This window comes from Schistocerca cancellata, chromosome 5, assembly GCF_023864275.1.
Source record: "Schistocerca cancellata isolate TAMUIC-IGC-003103 chromosome 5, iqSchCanc2.1, whole genome shotgun sequence".
Classification (NCBI taxonomy): domain Eukaryota; kingdom Metazoa; phylum Arthropoda; class Insecta; order Orthoptera; family Acrididae; genus Schistocerca; species Schistocerca cancellata.
Window position 1 is genome coordinate 179,388,762 of NC_064630.1, and position 13,694 is coordinate 179,402,455.

The 13,694-nt window shown below is 41.9% G+C and overlaps 1 protein-coding gene across 1 annotated transcript in view; it reads left to right on the forward strand.

The window, feature by feature from the left end:
• The window catches only part of LOC126188427 (uncharacterized), a 641,976-nt gene that overhangs the window by 541,835 nt on the left and 86,447 nt on the right, over positions 1-13,694 (forward strand). The window contains exon 5 of the mRNA XM_049930030.1: positions 1,837-1,857. Coding sequence (XP_049785987.1) covers positions 1,837-1,857 — 21 coding nt within the window. The remainder of the gene's footprint in view (positions 1-1,836; positions 1,858-13,694) is intronic.

Genomic DNA, 13,694 nt, shown 5'->3' on the forward strand with positions numbered 1-13,694 from the left:
AGAAGCCGACCTAGGGGAAGATCAGTTTGGATTCCGTAGAAATATGGGAACACGTGAGGCAATACTGACCCTACGACTCATTTTACAAGCTAGATTAAGAAAAGGCAAAACTACGTTTCTGGTATTTGTAGACTTAGAGAAAGCTTTTGACAATGATAACTGGAATACTCTCTTTCAAATTCTGAAGGTGGCAGGAGTAAAAGACAGGGAGCGGAAGGCTATTTAAAATTTGTACAGAAACCAGATGGCAGTTATAAGAGTCGAGGGACATGAAAGGGAAGCAGTGGTTGGGAAGGGAGTGAGACAGGGTTCCAGGCTCTCCCAAATGTTGTTCAATCTGTATAATGAGCAAGCAGTAAAGGAAACAAATGAAAAATTTGGAGTAGGTATTAAAATCGATGGAGCAGAAGTAAAAACTTTGATGTCTGCCGATGACATTTTAATTCTCTCAGAGACAGCAAATCACTGGGAAGAGCAGTTGAACGGAATGGACAGTGTCTTAAAAGGAGGATATAAGATGAACATCAGCAAAAGCAAAACGAGGATAATGGAATGTAGTCGAATTAAGTCGTGTGATGCTGAGGGAATTAGATTAGGAAACGAGACACTTAAAGTAGTAAACGAGTTTTGCTATTTGGGGAGCTAAATAGCTGATGATGGTCGAAGTAGAGAGGATATAAAATTTAGATTGGAAATGGCAAGGAAAGCGTTTCTGAAGAAGAGAAATTTCTTAACATCGAGTATAGATTTAAGTGTCAGGAAGTCGTTTCTGAAAGTATATGTATGGAGTGTTGCCATGTATGGAAGTGAAACATGGACGATAACTAGTTTGGACAAGAAGAGAAAAGAAGCTTTCGAAATGTGGTGCTACAGAAGAATGCTGAAGATTAGATGGGTAGATCACATAACGAATGAGGAGGTACTGAATAGGATTGGGGAGAAGAGGAGTTTGTGGCCCAACTTGACTAGAAGAAGTGATCGGTTGATAGGACATGTTCTGAGGCATCAAGGGATCACAAATTTAGTATTGGAGGGCAGCGGGGAGGGTAAAACTCGTAGAGGGAGACCAAGAGATGAATACACTAAGCAGATTCAGAGGGATGTAGGCTGCAGTTCGTACTGGGAGGTGAAGCAGCTTGCTCATGATAGAGTAGCGTGGAGTACTGCATGAAACCGGTCTCAGTACTAAAGACCACAACAACAACAACAGAGAAGATTTACGTTTACGTGATTTCAATTGGAAGTGTTCAGCATTAACAATACTGTCAGAAGTTGTGGTACAATTAAGAGTATACGTCGTAGCCAGATGTGTGCTTTTAGATCGAAGTGTGTGCATCGTGAGATCTACTGCAGTATGACGAGCAAATACTATGCATTACTCTGCTTGCTGACGTGAATGTGGTAACTATTACACCATATAACTCTGTATGTAAAGCTTGGTATGTCTCCATGGTCTCAGGTTCATTTGGTATGTCAGGTATCATACCGAAGTTAGAGGACAGTTCTCAAATTTAAATTAGAGAAAAAAAAAGAAATGTATAACAGAAAAGGCATTCGAGAAAGTTTTTTCCTGCATTACGAAGAACTACACAATTATTTCACCTGAGAAGGAAACATACGTTCTTTCAAAATGAAAAGGAATAGTTAGTGAAGACAACCAAAATGTTCAGCATAATACTGAGACATTTTTGTTTGATAAAAATTCGTTTTCACACTGTTCTAACTGACCTGGTTTTCTTTATTTCATTGTATGCCTTTTGGGGCAGACATTACTGCTTACTATCTTCACTTGTTGACAAATTTCAAATTTAATAAGACTCGGTCTCTCTTTTGCAGGTCTTCTGCAGCCGCCCAACGGTGAGTCCATGAATAAGTTTTGCTTCAAATTATCGATTGTATCAGTTTATTTTTATATTTTCAGTTAATGGTTTACAGTAACGAAAATTCTAGAATTCAGTTAAATAATAATTAATTTCAGATTAAATTTAACTGTTATGACAATAAATAATTGGAAATTCCAGAGAATCAGTTTGTACATTCATTAGATATACACACGAAAATTAATAGAGTTAGAGTAAACATTAATACTCTGCTTATCATTGACAGTCTAATCATCGAAGCGTTTCTTGTTGCCCTCTATTAGTTCCTTATCCTGAAGAAATTGAATGAATGAATTCCTTTCTGAGCTCAATAACGTATCTTTGATCTAAACAAATAAAGCAACAAATAGTCCTTAGCTACGATGATAGCTAGAATGCTCATTATCTTCCTGTATTATTTGTTATTAACGTTCCAGTCTCAATACAACATAAGGCAGTTTTTGGATGAGCTCTACAGTAAGTCTCAAAGCAAGTGCACATTAGCAAATCACCTATTAAAACAGACTTAAATCTGTGATTACTAATACCAAAAAGTCTTTGACTGAGGTGAGACTTATAAATTAACCCAATTTGCATTCAATTAGTGACGACGAAAAGTTCTCGCCTGCAATCGGAGTTGTTCTTTAATTACAGAGATAAGGGACGCCGGGCCCTCGCGCGACTTCATCCAATCGCCGAGGCCCATCTTGAGTCAGCAATCAGCGAACTTCTTAAATCTTTCGGCAGACAATAATCCAGAAAAGAGAAGAAAACTTGGAGCGCGCGCTCTAATTGAAGTATTTCCGCCATTTCTGTCATCTAGTTTTAGAGATAACGCTTAGTCTTAATCCAGAGCTTTGAAGCCACAGGCAGGAAGGTCTTGTTACACTCTCGCTGAGACATAATGACTGTCCCCGCGAAAACAAGAGTTCTTGCGTTTGTTCTCTCTCTCTCTCTCTCCCTCTCTCTCTCTCCCTCTCTCTCTCTCCCTCTCTCTTTCCCCATGTCCTCTTGCTCACGCATTCTTAATACGTAAGTAAATGTTCTTGTGGTCCAACTAAATTTCCTCCCCCTACCCGACGGGAGGGTCTAGTCACACGACATTCATTCCCCAGTAATTGAGATACTGTGTATCATAAGGACGCAAAGCACAGATACGAAATTTTCAGGAAAGTAGATATTTGTGAAAAACTAATTTCTAACTGAACCATCAGTCTTATAGATTTGAGTCGTTCTTAACCAAGTCTCAACATCCTGCATTTCCTGTAAAAAATAATGCACTCACTTTGTGTTATGAAATTTTAATTAAGATTTAGGATTATTATTATTAATGTTAATCCACAAAATTTTCACGAGTAAGCTAGCGGCAGTACGCAATTTTGACTGTTGTGTAGTTAATAATTATTGAGAAACTAGAATCAAAATCTAAAGAACAAAAACTAAAATTACCTCACATACAATTATGACCTTCCCAATGCTTCATTGTCCTTGTTGTCAACACTGTCATTATGCACATTCGGATAAAACTATCACTTCAGGCATAAAATCTAGTAGCTTTGTTAAGTCTATGTTTTTTAAAGTTTTATGTAGTAATAGTATTAAGTCTTGTGTTTCAAGGTTCGTATGTGCCTTTTACCGACTTACTGGACCACTAATTTATGCAAGGCATCTACAAACTGTGGGGCAGTGGCAAATTGTGGCCTCTTAAGGCGTGATTTGAAGAAAATGGTGGTCTATCACGACTCCATTGTAGAATATGTTACTTTAAACAATAATTCACGGAAACCTGTTGAAAATTCCATCATTGTAAATTTTCTAAAATGTACATTGTAACAATGAACTTTTGTTTTGGTAGTGAGGTCAATAAAACTCTTTAAAGTTCTGATATCCTCAGCATTCATTTTACACACTAGAATGCCGAAACCATGGAACGTAATGCTATGGCGGAGCATTCCTTTATGAGCTTCCTGCTTTTATGAAGAGATGGACATCTGCGCAGCCAGTGAGCGTTTGTGCTTTGGGTCGTTATGAAAATGAATATCAGAGAATCCTCAAACCCGAAATATCATGCCGACTTCGTGAAGACGCTGGATAAAACCAGGAGAAAGTAGAATTGTCGTCAAGTCCTGACATATCTCTAGAATTTTTCACCACAGTACTCCATTTTCCTCCATTACATATTAACTATTCCTGGATGACTCGGGATATTTTTTTACCAGCCTCTCTCTTCTTTTAGTCAATTTATGCAATAAATTTATTTTCTCCTCCAGATTAATTGAGTGCGTTTCTTATGTTACGATTCTTTCAACGCTCTTTCTCCCCAACTGGAGACAGTGTCACTTCTTTAATTATCTGATCTACGCATATAATCTTCAGCATTCTCTTGTCGCCACGTATCGTAAAAGCTATTCTCTTCTTGCATGTATTGTTCGTTTGCCTGTTTATAACGCCACTGTCATACCATAAAAATAAATAAAATATAGTACCTACGACTGAAATTTACTTTCAATATCAACTTATTCCCCTTCTTCCTAAACTATCTTGCTGTTACAGTCTATGTATATTTTATATTCTCAATACTCTTCCCGCCACCAAAACTGTTGCACTAGTTACTCATTTACTAATATAATTTCCCCTGAATAGGCTGAATGATAGTTCGACTACACTCCATTATTTAAGTTTTATTTTTACTGGTGTTCACGTTAAAAAATGTTTTAAAGACATAGTCCATTTCGTTTAACTGAAATCCGGGTTCTTTACCATACAAAACAGAATTACGAAACATCTGTACACCTTACAGCTACAGTTTTTATTTCTTCTCTCTAATTTCCATTCAGTTTTTCCTCTATGGTTGGTTTACTGCTGGCTCTATATTCAGACAATAATATCGGAGATGTTCTATAATCCTGTCCCACTCCGTTCTCGATTTTTGTCTGTTTTTCATGGCTTTCGATTCCCAGGTTTGGTGTCCTTTCCTATAGAACTTGTCAAACACAATTCGCTGCCTTTATTTTATAATCACTTCACAGATTCGATTATTATGTTACAGTCCATATTCAGAATTTCCTTTGCTCGACCTGTAAATACTATAAATAAAAACTTGTTTTCGAACAAATAATTTGTGCATCGATCATTATACCAATAAAATTTGAAGACATAGCTGCATACAACGAACTTATGCTCGCATGTGAAACATGGCTGAAAGTACGAATTTCCAGCATCATGGAGTAGCTTTGGTCAGCAACTTCTATTAAACAGTAGAACGGAAAACCAGTCCAAGTTGCAAATTATTCTGGCCGACACACATTTTCTGTTCATGATAACAAAGTCGAGTTATCTGTATGCACTGTAAACGTTTACTGCACAGTTTTTAACATCTTCGGAAATGCCATTTTCGACTTTTTTATGATGATCTGAAAATGGTTCAAATGGCTCTGAGCACACTGAGACTTAACATCTGAGGTCATCAGTCACCTAGAAGTTAGAACTACTCAAACCTAACTAACCTAAGGACATCACACACATCCATTCCAGAGGCAGCATTCGAACCTGCGACAGTAGGAGTCGCGCAGATCCAGACTGAAGCGCCTACAACCGCTCGGCCAATGCGGCCGGCTCTGAAAATGGCTCTCGGCTAGAAACTAGTTATCGAATGAATAAAAAGTAATAAGTGGCAACCTGGACTTTTTCGTTCTACTGATGGCTGAAAGTGATAACAGTGTTATATCTGTTTGCTGTGGTTCAACTAACTTAGATCAGGAAATGAGACACTTGAGGTAGTAAAGCAGTTTTGCTATTTGGGGAGCAAAATAACTGATGATGGTCGAAGTAGAGAGGATATAAAATGTAGACTGGCAATGGGAAGGAAAGCGTTTCTGAAGAAGAGAAATTTGTTAACATCGAATATAGATTTAAATGTCAGGAAGTCATATCTGAGTGTATTTGTATGGAGTGTGGCCATGTATGGAAGAGCAACATGGGCGATTAATAATTTGGACAAGAAGAGAATAGAAGCTTTCGAAATGTGGTGCTACAGAAGAATGCTGAAGATTAGATGGGTAGATCACATAACTAACGAGATGGTATTGAATAGGATTGGGGAGAAGAGAAGTTTGTGGTACAACTTGACTAGAAGAAGGGATCGGTTGGTAGGACATGTTCTGAGGCATCAAGGGATCCCCAATTTAGTATTGGACGGCAGTGTGGAAGGTAAAAATCGTAGAGGGAGACCAAGCAGATTCAAAAGGATGTAGGTTGCAGTCGGTACAGGGAGATGAAGAAGCTTGCACAGGATAGAGCAGCATGGAGAGCTGCATCAAACCAGTCTCAGGACTGAAGACCACAACAACAACATTACTGCCAGAAGTAGTATTCAAAATCGCCGATATTACACGGCCCAGTCACATTAATGTAACCACCGCCTGTGTTCGAAGTCAACCTTCAATAACCAATAACAGAGGGCAAGTGGCAGAACTGGCAGTGGAGGGTATATCAAGCGACGCATAAAACAGTACGGTCGCAGTCGTATTGTGAAAACGGAACGATTTATCCGACATCCAAAGCTATACTGTGAATGGCAAAATGGCACTATCCGAAAGCGTAGCAGAGGCAACAGTGGTGCACCTTGGGCAGTAGATGAGAAGGGTGAACGGCGGCAGGGGAAAAATTAACGGACGAATAGACGGGCAGCTTTTGAGCAACTGACCGACCAGAGGGACCGATGGGCTACGAACAGTGTCTCCTCTACTACCGTTCAGCGACCGTTGCTGCGTATGGACCTTCGCAACGGGCGCTTGGTTCATGCACCTATGTTAACTGCTGTTCATCGGCGACGAAGGCTGCAATTTGCGATTCAGTACCGCAAGTGGGCGTCCACTGAGTGCCGACAGGTGACCTTTTCAAAGGAACCACTTTTTATGCTCCTTCGGACTGAGGGCAAACACCTTGAAACAATCGTCGGATGGCTCCGTGCCGTAAGATGGAGGCTAATGGTCTGGGGAATGTTTTCGTGGTATACACTGATACACTGGGCGATCTTTCATCCTGTAAGGCACAGTGAATCAACACAAATGGACCATGTGCACCCCCAACGTGCAGTGTGGTTTTGTCCTTGCCACGGCGGCATCTACCAGCATGACAATGCAACATGTAACACAGATTGTACTGTACATGCCTGGTTCGAAGAGCAGCAGGATGAGATTACTGTACCGTCTGACCATCAAACTCCTAGATTTAAAACCGATCGAGAATCTGTGGGACAACCTTGATCGGCTGTTTGTGCCACAGATCCTGAACCGAGAAATTCAGCCCAACTGACCACGGTGCTGGTGTCGACTTGGCTCGGCATCCTTATCGGTACCTCGCATATCTCGCAGATTTTTGCGCTGCAAAAGGTGGTTATTCAGGCCATTGGCAAGTGGTCACATTAATGTGACTGAAGAGTGTTTTTATGGTGATATCTATGGGCTTCAAAAGATTTGGTGGCCCGGTTCGAAGAAGACCAGGATGAGATTACTGTACCGTCTGACCATCAAACTCCCCAGATTTAAACCGGATCGAGAATCTATGGAACAATCTTGATGGGCTGTTTACGCCGCGGAACCGAGTAATCCAGCCCAGCTGACCACGACGCTCGAGTTGACTTGGGTCAACATCCTTATCGGTACCTCGCAGATCTCGCAGCTGTTTGCGCTGCAAAAGGTGGTTGTTCAGGCCATTGGCTAGTGGTCACACTAATGTGACTGAACAGTGTTTTGATGGTGATATCGATGAGCTCCACTAGATGTGAAAGACATTCTGTTTGCCTAGTTTTCCTAAGGGGCAGGAAGTCTGGGTGGAATATGTTGGCCAGCAAGATACTTCCCGAGACAACATTCAACAATATTCTATTTGACATCTGACTATCTGATTCATGTTGAGATTCTTCACCCAAAAGGAGAGCTAGTCCATTAGCAGCTGTGGTGCCAGTTTGGGGATCTCATACTTTCACCCGTCTATTGATGCCAGCTGTGTGTCTCAGAGAAAACCAGGATGTACACTGGTCCCACTGTATATCGTGTAAAGCAGCGAACGTAAAGCTACGACATGCGTGCTATGTATATCACACTCGCTCATTTTACCGCTCCACTCACCTCTTCCTACTACAAATACGTGAGTTTTGAAGGCAGATCAAACATTGGCGATTGTGGCTTATTTCCGACGTCGTGACTTTTTTCTTTATTCTTGGTGTTGGTGACACTGATTCGCGTCAGTGTCATTTTCTAGGATGCAACAGACACACAAACTTCAATTGGGGATGGAATTAAAATTTGAGAATTTAAAAAAAAATGTTCCTGCAATACTTGAAAAGACACTGCGCAACAAAATTAAACGATCACTCTTTCGAGTCCTAGTAATTACGACTCAGAAGTTTGAAATTTGGTTCAACGGTATTCACAAATTTTCTTTGTAGTGGTGCAGAAGCATGACCCCCAGCATCGTCACCCAAGGGGCTCCAAGACGCTTCAAGCAGCTGAGTGTCGACAGATGAGAAGAAAAAGGCCAAAGCTCACAAGTTCATGTGATTTGTAAGGTGGCTTAATAATGTAACATTGGCACTAAATTTCACCACAATTCTGGCGAATGTCATCGTGGAGGTGCGAGACGTTGGGAAGGCCGTCGCACCCACTCTCACCCACATTTGACCTCTTCTTTTGACGCCTCTGCGATAGATGTCACGCGGTGTTCTTATGGATAGCCGAGGAGGGGGTATGAGGCTCACCCTAAGAAGCGACAAGAAGAGGCCTCAGGGGTAGCACAAAGAGCGTCGATGAAACCGCGGTTTGCCTTTGGGCGACGATTCACGCATATTTCGCATTGGTAAACGATGGTTTTCTGTGTGATGAGCAACAGGGCGACATTCTTTGATGCTGATGACAGTATCAAACTTTTCAGTCCCTCTCGAAGAACATTTTGGGGCAGCGTTCCCACTGAACGTGATCGTACAACTTAGGGGTGCAGCATGACGGCAACTTTTGCTCTTGTGTACAGGATGGAACCATTAAGGTACGTCCAAGACTTTTCCAAGGAATTATAACGTGACAGGAACCATCAAAGACTGCTTATGCTTTTTCAGCTCTTTAGTTTCACGGACTCCAGTGGCGTGACCACGGAGGGATGCGATATAGAAACATATATATGAATACTCGTACAACGACAAAAGGCCATCCTAAGACGCCCCAGTTCGGTAATGTCTTTGGTGATACCCTCCAACTTTTATTAAGAATTTTAAAAATGTGTCTTTACAGAGAAAACCTACAAGGTCCCCCTAGATTCCTGAAGGCAGGAAACTGGCTTCGTAGTGGTGTAAAGTGGTTTTCTGCCTGTAGGCACCTAGGGTTAATTTGCATGAATCCTCTAAAGTTTCTCTGTAAAGTTACAGTTTTAAAATAAATGTGGGCGGGTACCACCAAGGACACTGTCCAACTGGGGGTCTTAAAGCGACCTTTTGTCGTAGTATTGAGGCATGTGTCAATCTCTCATGCCTCTGTGGTTTAAGGCGATCCCTTGGACCGCGAATTATGCGGCAATAATCACCCCAAGGACAGGAGTAGTGTCATTGACGCCTACTATGCCACTGCCTCAGGCATTTTCGTGTCGATTCTGAACAGCGGTGTGTCTGGAATATTTTCCTCGGCCATCTATAAAGAACTGTGTGATTTCAGTGCTGGGTGTCGCCAGTATTACCTCCATCGCAGAAGCGTCGAAAGAAGGGGTCAAATGTCGCTAAGACGAGATGTGACGGCCTTCCCATAGTGTAACGCGTTGGGGATGGCGTTGGGTGCAAGTATGGTGAAATCATTAAACCACTTTACACTTCACATGGACTTCTGAGATCTAGCCTATATTCTTATGTGTCGACACTTCTCCGTATGAAGCGCCTTGTCCGCCCCATTGGCTAAATGATTATCGCGTTGGTATGCCACGCACGGGGGCCCGGGTTCGATTGCCGGCTGGGGAGAGACATCTTTCCCCTCAGGGACCGGGTGTTATGCTGTCTTCATCATCATTCCATCCCCATTGTCTACGCGCAAGTCGTCCAATGTGGCGTCGCACTCAATAAGACTTGCATTTGGCTGCCAAACTTCCTGCCTATAAACTCCCGGCCACTGACGTCATATGCTCATTTTCATTCTCCATCTTTGAAGCCATGTCGAGCCCGAGAGTGACGTTGCAGGGCGCAACGCTTTTGCACCAGGTCGTAGGCACCTCTGAGTCAAATTTCAAACATAAGCGTCGCAGTGGAAGACAGTTAAAGTTTTTCCAAAAAGTGATCCTTCAATTTTGTTACGCAGTGTGAGTGTTTGTTTTACTGTATGAGTGTAAATGAGTAGCAATAACGGAAACGTTTCTCAAAATAATATTAATTATTTTCACACTCGGAAATCATACTGCCTTGCGCCGGTATGATCATACACAGAAGCTGCCTCTGCTGGCGCCCGCCGCAGTCAACTTCCACTGATGTAGGCTTTAGCGTCCACCGTTAGACGTACGACACGCAACAGGGCGGAGGCATCGCATTCGTGGCGTTTCATGGGGGTGTAACTGAGACACGTCGCAGAAGATAATGGTCCCCGATTGATCTGTCTTTATTACAGCTATCGGCCCAACTTGTAAAGAAAGATCAATGTTGACGTGAGTACAGATCTTGCGTTCATACGGCCTTTTTGAAGTGTCAAGTGCATGAACTGGACCACAGAAGACAGCAGAACATTGAAGGCCTACGCGATTAAGAGGAACTGTCGAGACAATTGATAGGAAGACGGAGCTGATGTGGAAGAAATAGGTAATCCAGCAACCCCGTCACAATTTGGCATACAATAAATGCAATTCAACAAAATATATAGCTTCCAAGTTGTAAGAGGTCCATGATTAAGGAATTTGTTGCTAGCGCACTCGACCAGATGTAATTTCAATGGATTGCTCAAGCGCTGCATGCGATATGTAAGCTATAAGAGAATCTCAGACCAGAGAGCAGTGTTGTCAGTAGTAGAAACTGTGTGGCAGTAGGAGTGAGAAGTTGCTGCGAGTCGTGTGTATCGAGTTGGCTGGGCCGGTCGTGGGGAGCGATGACGGTGCCTGAGCATTGTAGTATAAGGTAAAAGCAACCTCGCGCATATGTACTATTGGTATATCAAGTCCCATGTAAATGTTTTTTTAAATATATCTTAATAATAATCTTTCCTATAAGAATTAATTTTTGACAATCATTTATCTCAATTTAAAGAATTTACTAATTTCTCCAATCCATGGTCATCCCGATTATTGTAAAGAAAAATCAGTTGTTTCTTTTTATACTTCACAAATCTATCGGCCTGCATTGCACTGGGCTTTGCCAGAAAAATTTCTTATAGGAGCAGATATACAAGGTGTTACAAAAAGGTACGGCCAAACTTTCAGGACATTCCTCACACACAAATAATGAAAAAATGTTATGTGGACATGTGTCCGGAAACGCTTAATTTCCATGTTACAGCTCATTTTAGTTTCGTCATTATGTACCATACTTCCTCGATTCACCACCATGATTTCATACCGGGATACTCTACCTGTGCTGCTAGAACATGTGCCTTTACAAGTACGACACAACATGTGGTTCATGCACGATGGAGCTCCTGCACATTTCAGTCGAAGTGTTCGTACGCTTCTCAACAACAGATTCAGTGGCCGATGGATTGGTAGAGGCGGACCAATTCCAAGGCCGCCACGCTCTCCTGACCTCAACCCTCTTGACTTTCATTTATGGGGGCATTTGAAAGCTCTTGTCTACGCAACCCCGGTACCAAATGTAGAGGCAATACGCCATTCTCCAGGGCTGCATCAGCGATTCCATGCGACGGAGGGTGGATACATGTATCCTCGCTAACGGAGGACATTTTGAACATTTCCTGTAACAAAGTGTTTGAAGTCACGCAGGTACGTTCTGTTGCTGTGAGTTTCCATTCCATGATTAATGTGATTTGAAGAGAAGCAATAAAATGAGCTCTAACATGGAAAGTAAGCGTTTCCGGACACACGTCCACTTAACATATTTTCTTTCTTTGTGTGTGAGGAGAGTTTCCTGAAAGTTTGGCCGTACCTTTTTGTAACACCCTGTACATGCGTTATCCGACGACCTTATTGAGGTAAGAATTCTCAATTTATTCAGAATGATCTTTCAAGGCCATGATGCAGCACTGCTGACGTCGAAAGTTACCAGTTTAGATTCACAGTCAATTATTGAAAGGTTATAAGTGAGCCACAATTTTATTGAGAGATTAGTCACATTGTATTATTGGTAGGTTACGGAATTTTTCTGTTGGTAGGTTACGCTGAATGTGAATGCTGTACCTATATTTTTCTCTGTTGGAAGATTACAAAGTTACTGAATTTTGTAATAGGTATACAACTGGAAATTTATTTGGCATGTTACCAAAAATTTTAGGGATGTCTGATCTATTGTCAGATTTCCGGAACAGTATCATCGTTACAGTACCCAAGGAAGACATTTGCAAACGAATATGAAAGCTTTTCGACGATTACTCTGGCAAGTCATGCTAGTGAAATGGTGAGCAGAATAACAGAAAGAAATTAGGTGCTGCCGGATGGAGATTATTTAGTTCCCGCAAGAGAAGAGAAAATTCATCGTAGAAACAACGTCGCGTAATATTGGCGGGAAGTTTGAAGAAAGAGTTTTCAGAGATGTTAGCAACCTGGGCGACTTTGGGATGTTCATGCTCCGTCTATGGAATCATAAACGTTTACATACCTTAAGGTATTGTGCAGTCAGAGTATCAGCCAATTATTAGCTTCAGTTTTCGGCAAAGATTATTGGTGACCACCTGCTTGGACCATTTGTTTCACCACTACATATTAATGAACACATGTAATTCTTGCAGAAACTGCCTTTCTTACAGGGTAATGTGCACCGAGCAATACGGCAATATCCTGATACGTCAAGGAGCTCCGTCGGCCGGGGTGGTCGAGCGGTTCTAAGCCCTTTAGTCTTTAACCGCGCGACCGCTACGGTCGCAGATTCGAATCCTGCCTCGGGCATGGACGTGAGTGATGTACTTAGGTTAGTTAGTTTTAAGTAGTTCTAAGTTCTAGGGGACTGATGACCTCAGAACTATTTGAACCATTTGAACCTGGAGCTGCAGCTCACTTCCGTATCATTGTCCATCAACAGTTCAACATTTTCCTCAGCAGGTGGAAAGGCCTGTCCACTCGTAAACTGAATCTCCTCCCTGCTGGCGAGGCGTGCTTCGCAGCAATACAATGCCGTTCCCGAAGATGACCTACAGCAAAAGTCAAAACCGGCGACGTTAATACACTTAGCAAGTGACAAATTTCTTCATTATAATTTCATACGGTAGTAACACTTCCCCCAACGTATCGCTTGTTCCTCTCTATAGTCCAACACTATGTACTTCAATGTGACAGAAATTGAGGATTGGCTTTAACGGAGATTTCTAGTAGTGATATTATACTGATAATAATATGATAGATGTAGCTTCGGCGTGTCCTTGAATCTATCATCCGTTAAGTATAATTAAAATCGTTACTCCAAACCAGTCAACAAAATTTTACAGGTTAGAGTGAACGCTAGAGAAAACGTTTCTTTAGAAACCTTTCCCTGATGTTTCCGGTTCATCCCACATACTCCCAAATGTGAGCGAGACACTGGAGTGCATCACAGTAAATACCGCTGCAAGCTCGCCCGGCTTAGGGCGTACTTGTGCTAATGAGGAGCACGGAATTTAGCTGCCTTTTGCTCAAACACCCCAGTCCGTCCTCTAGATGCGCGCACTGTGGATG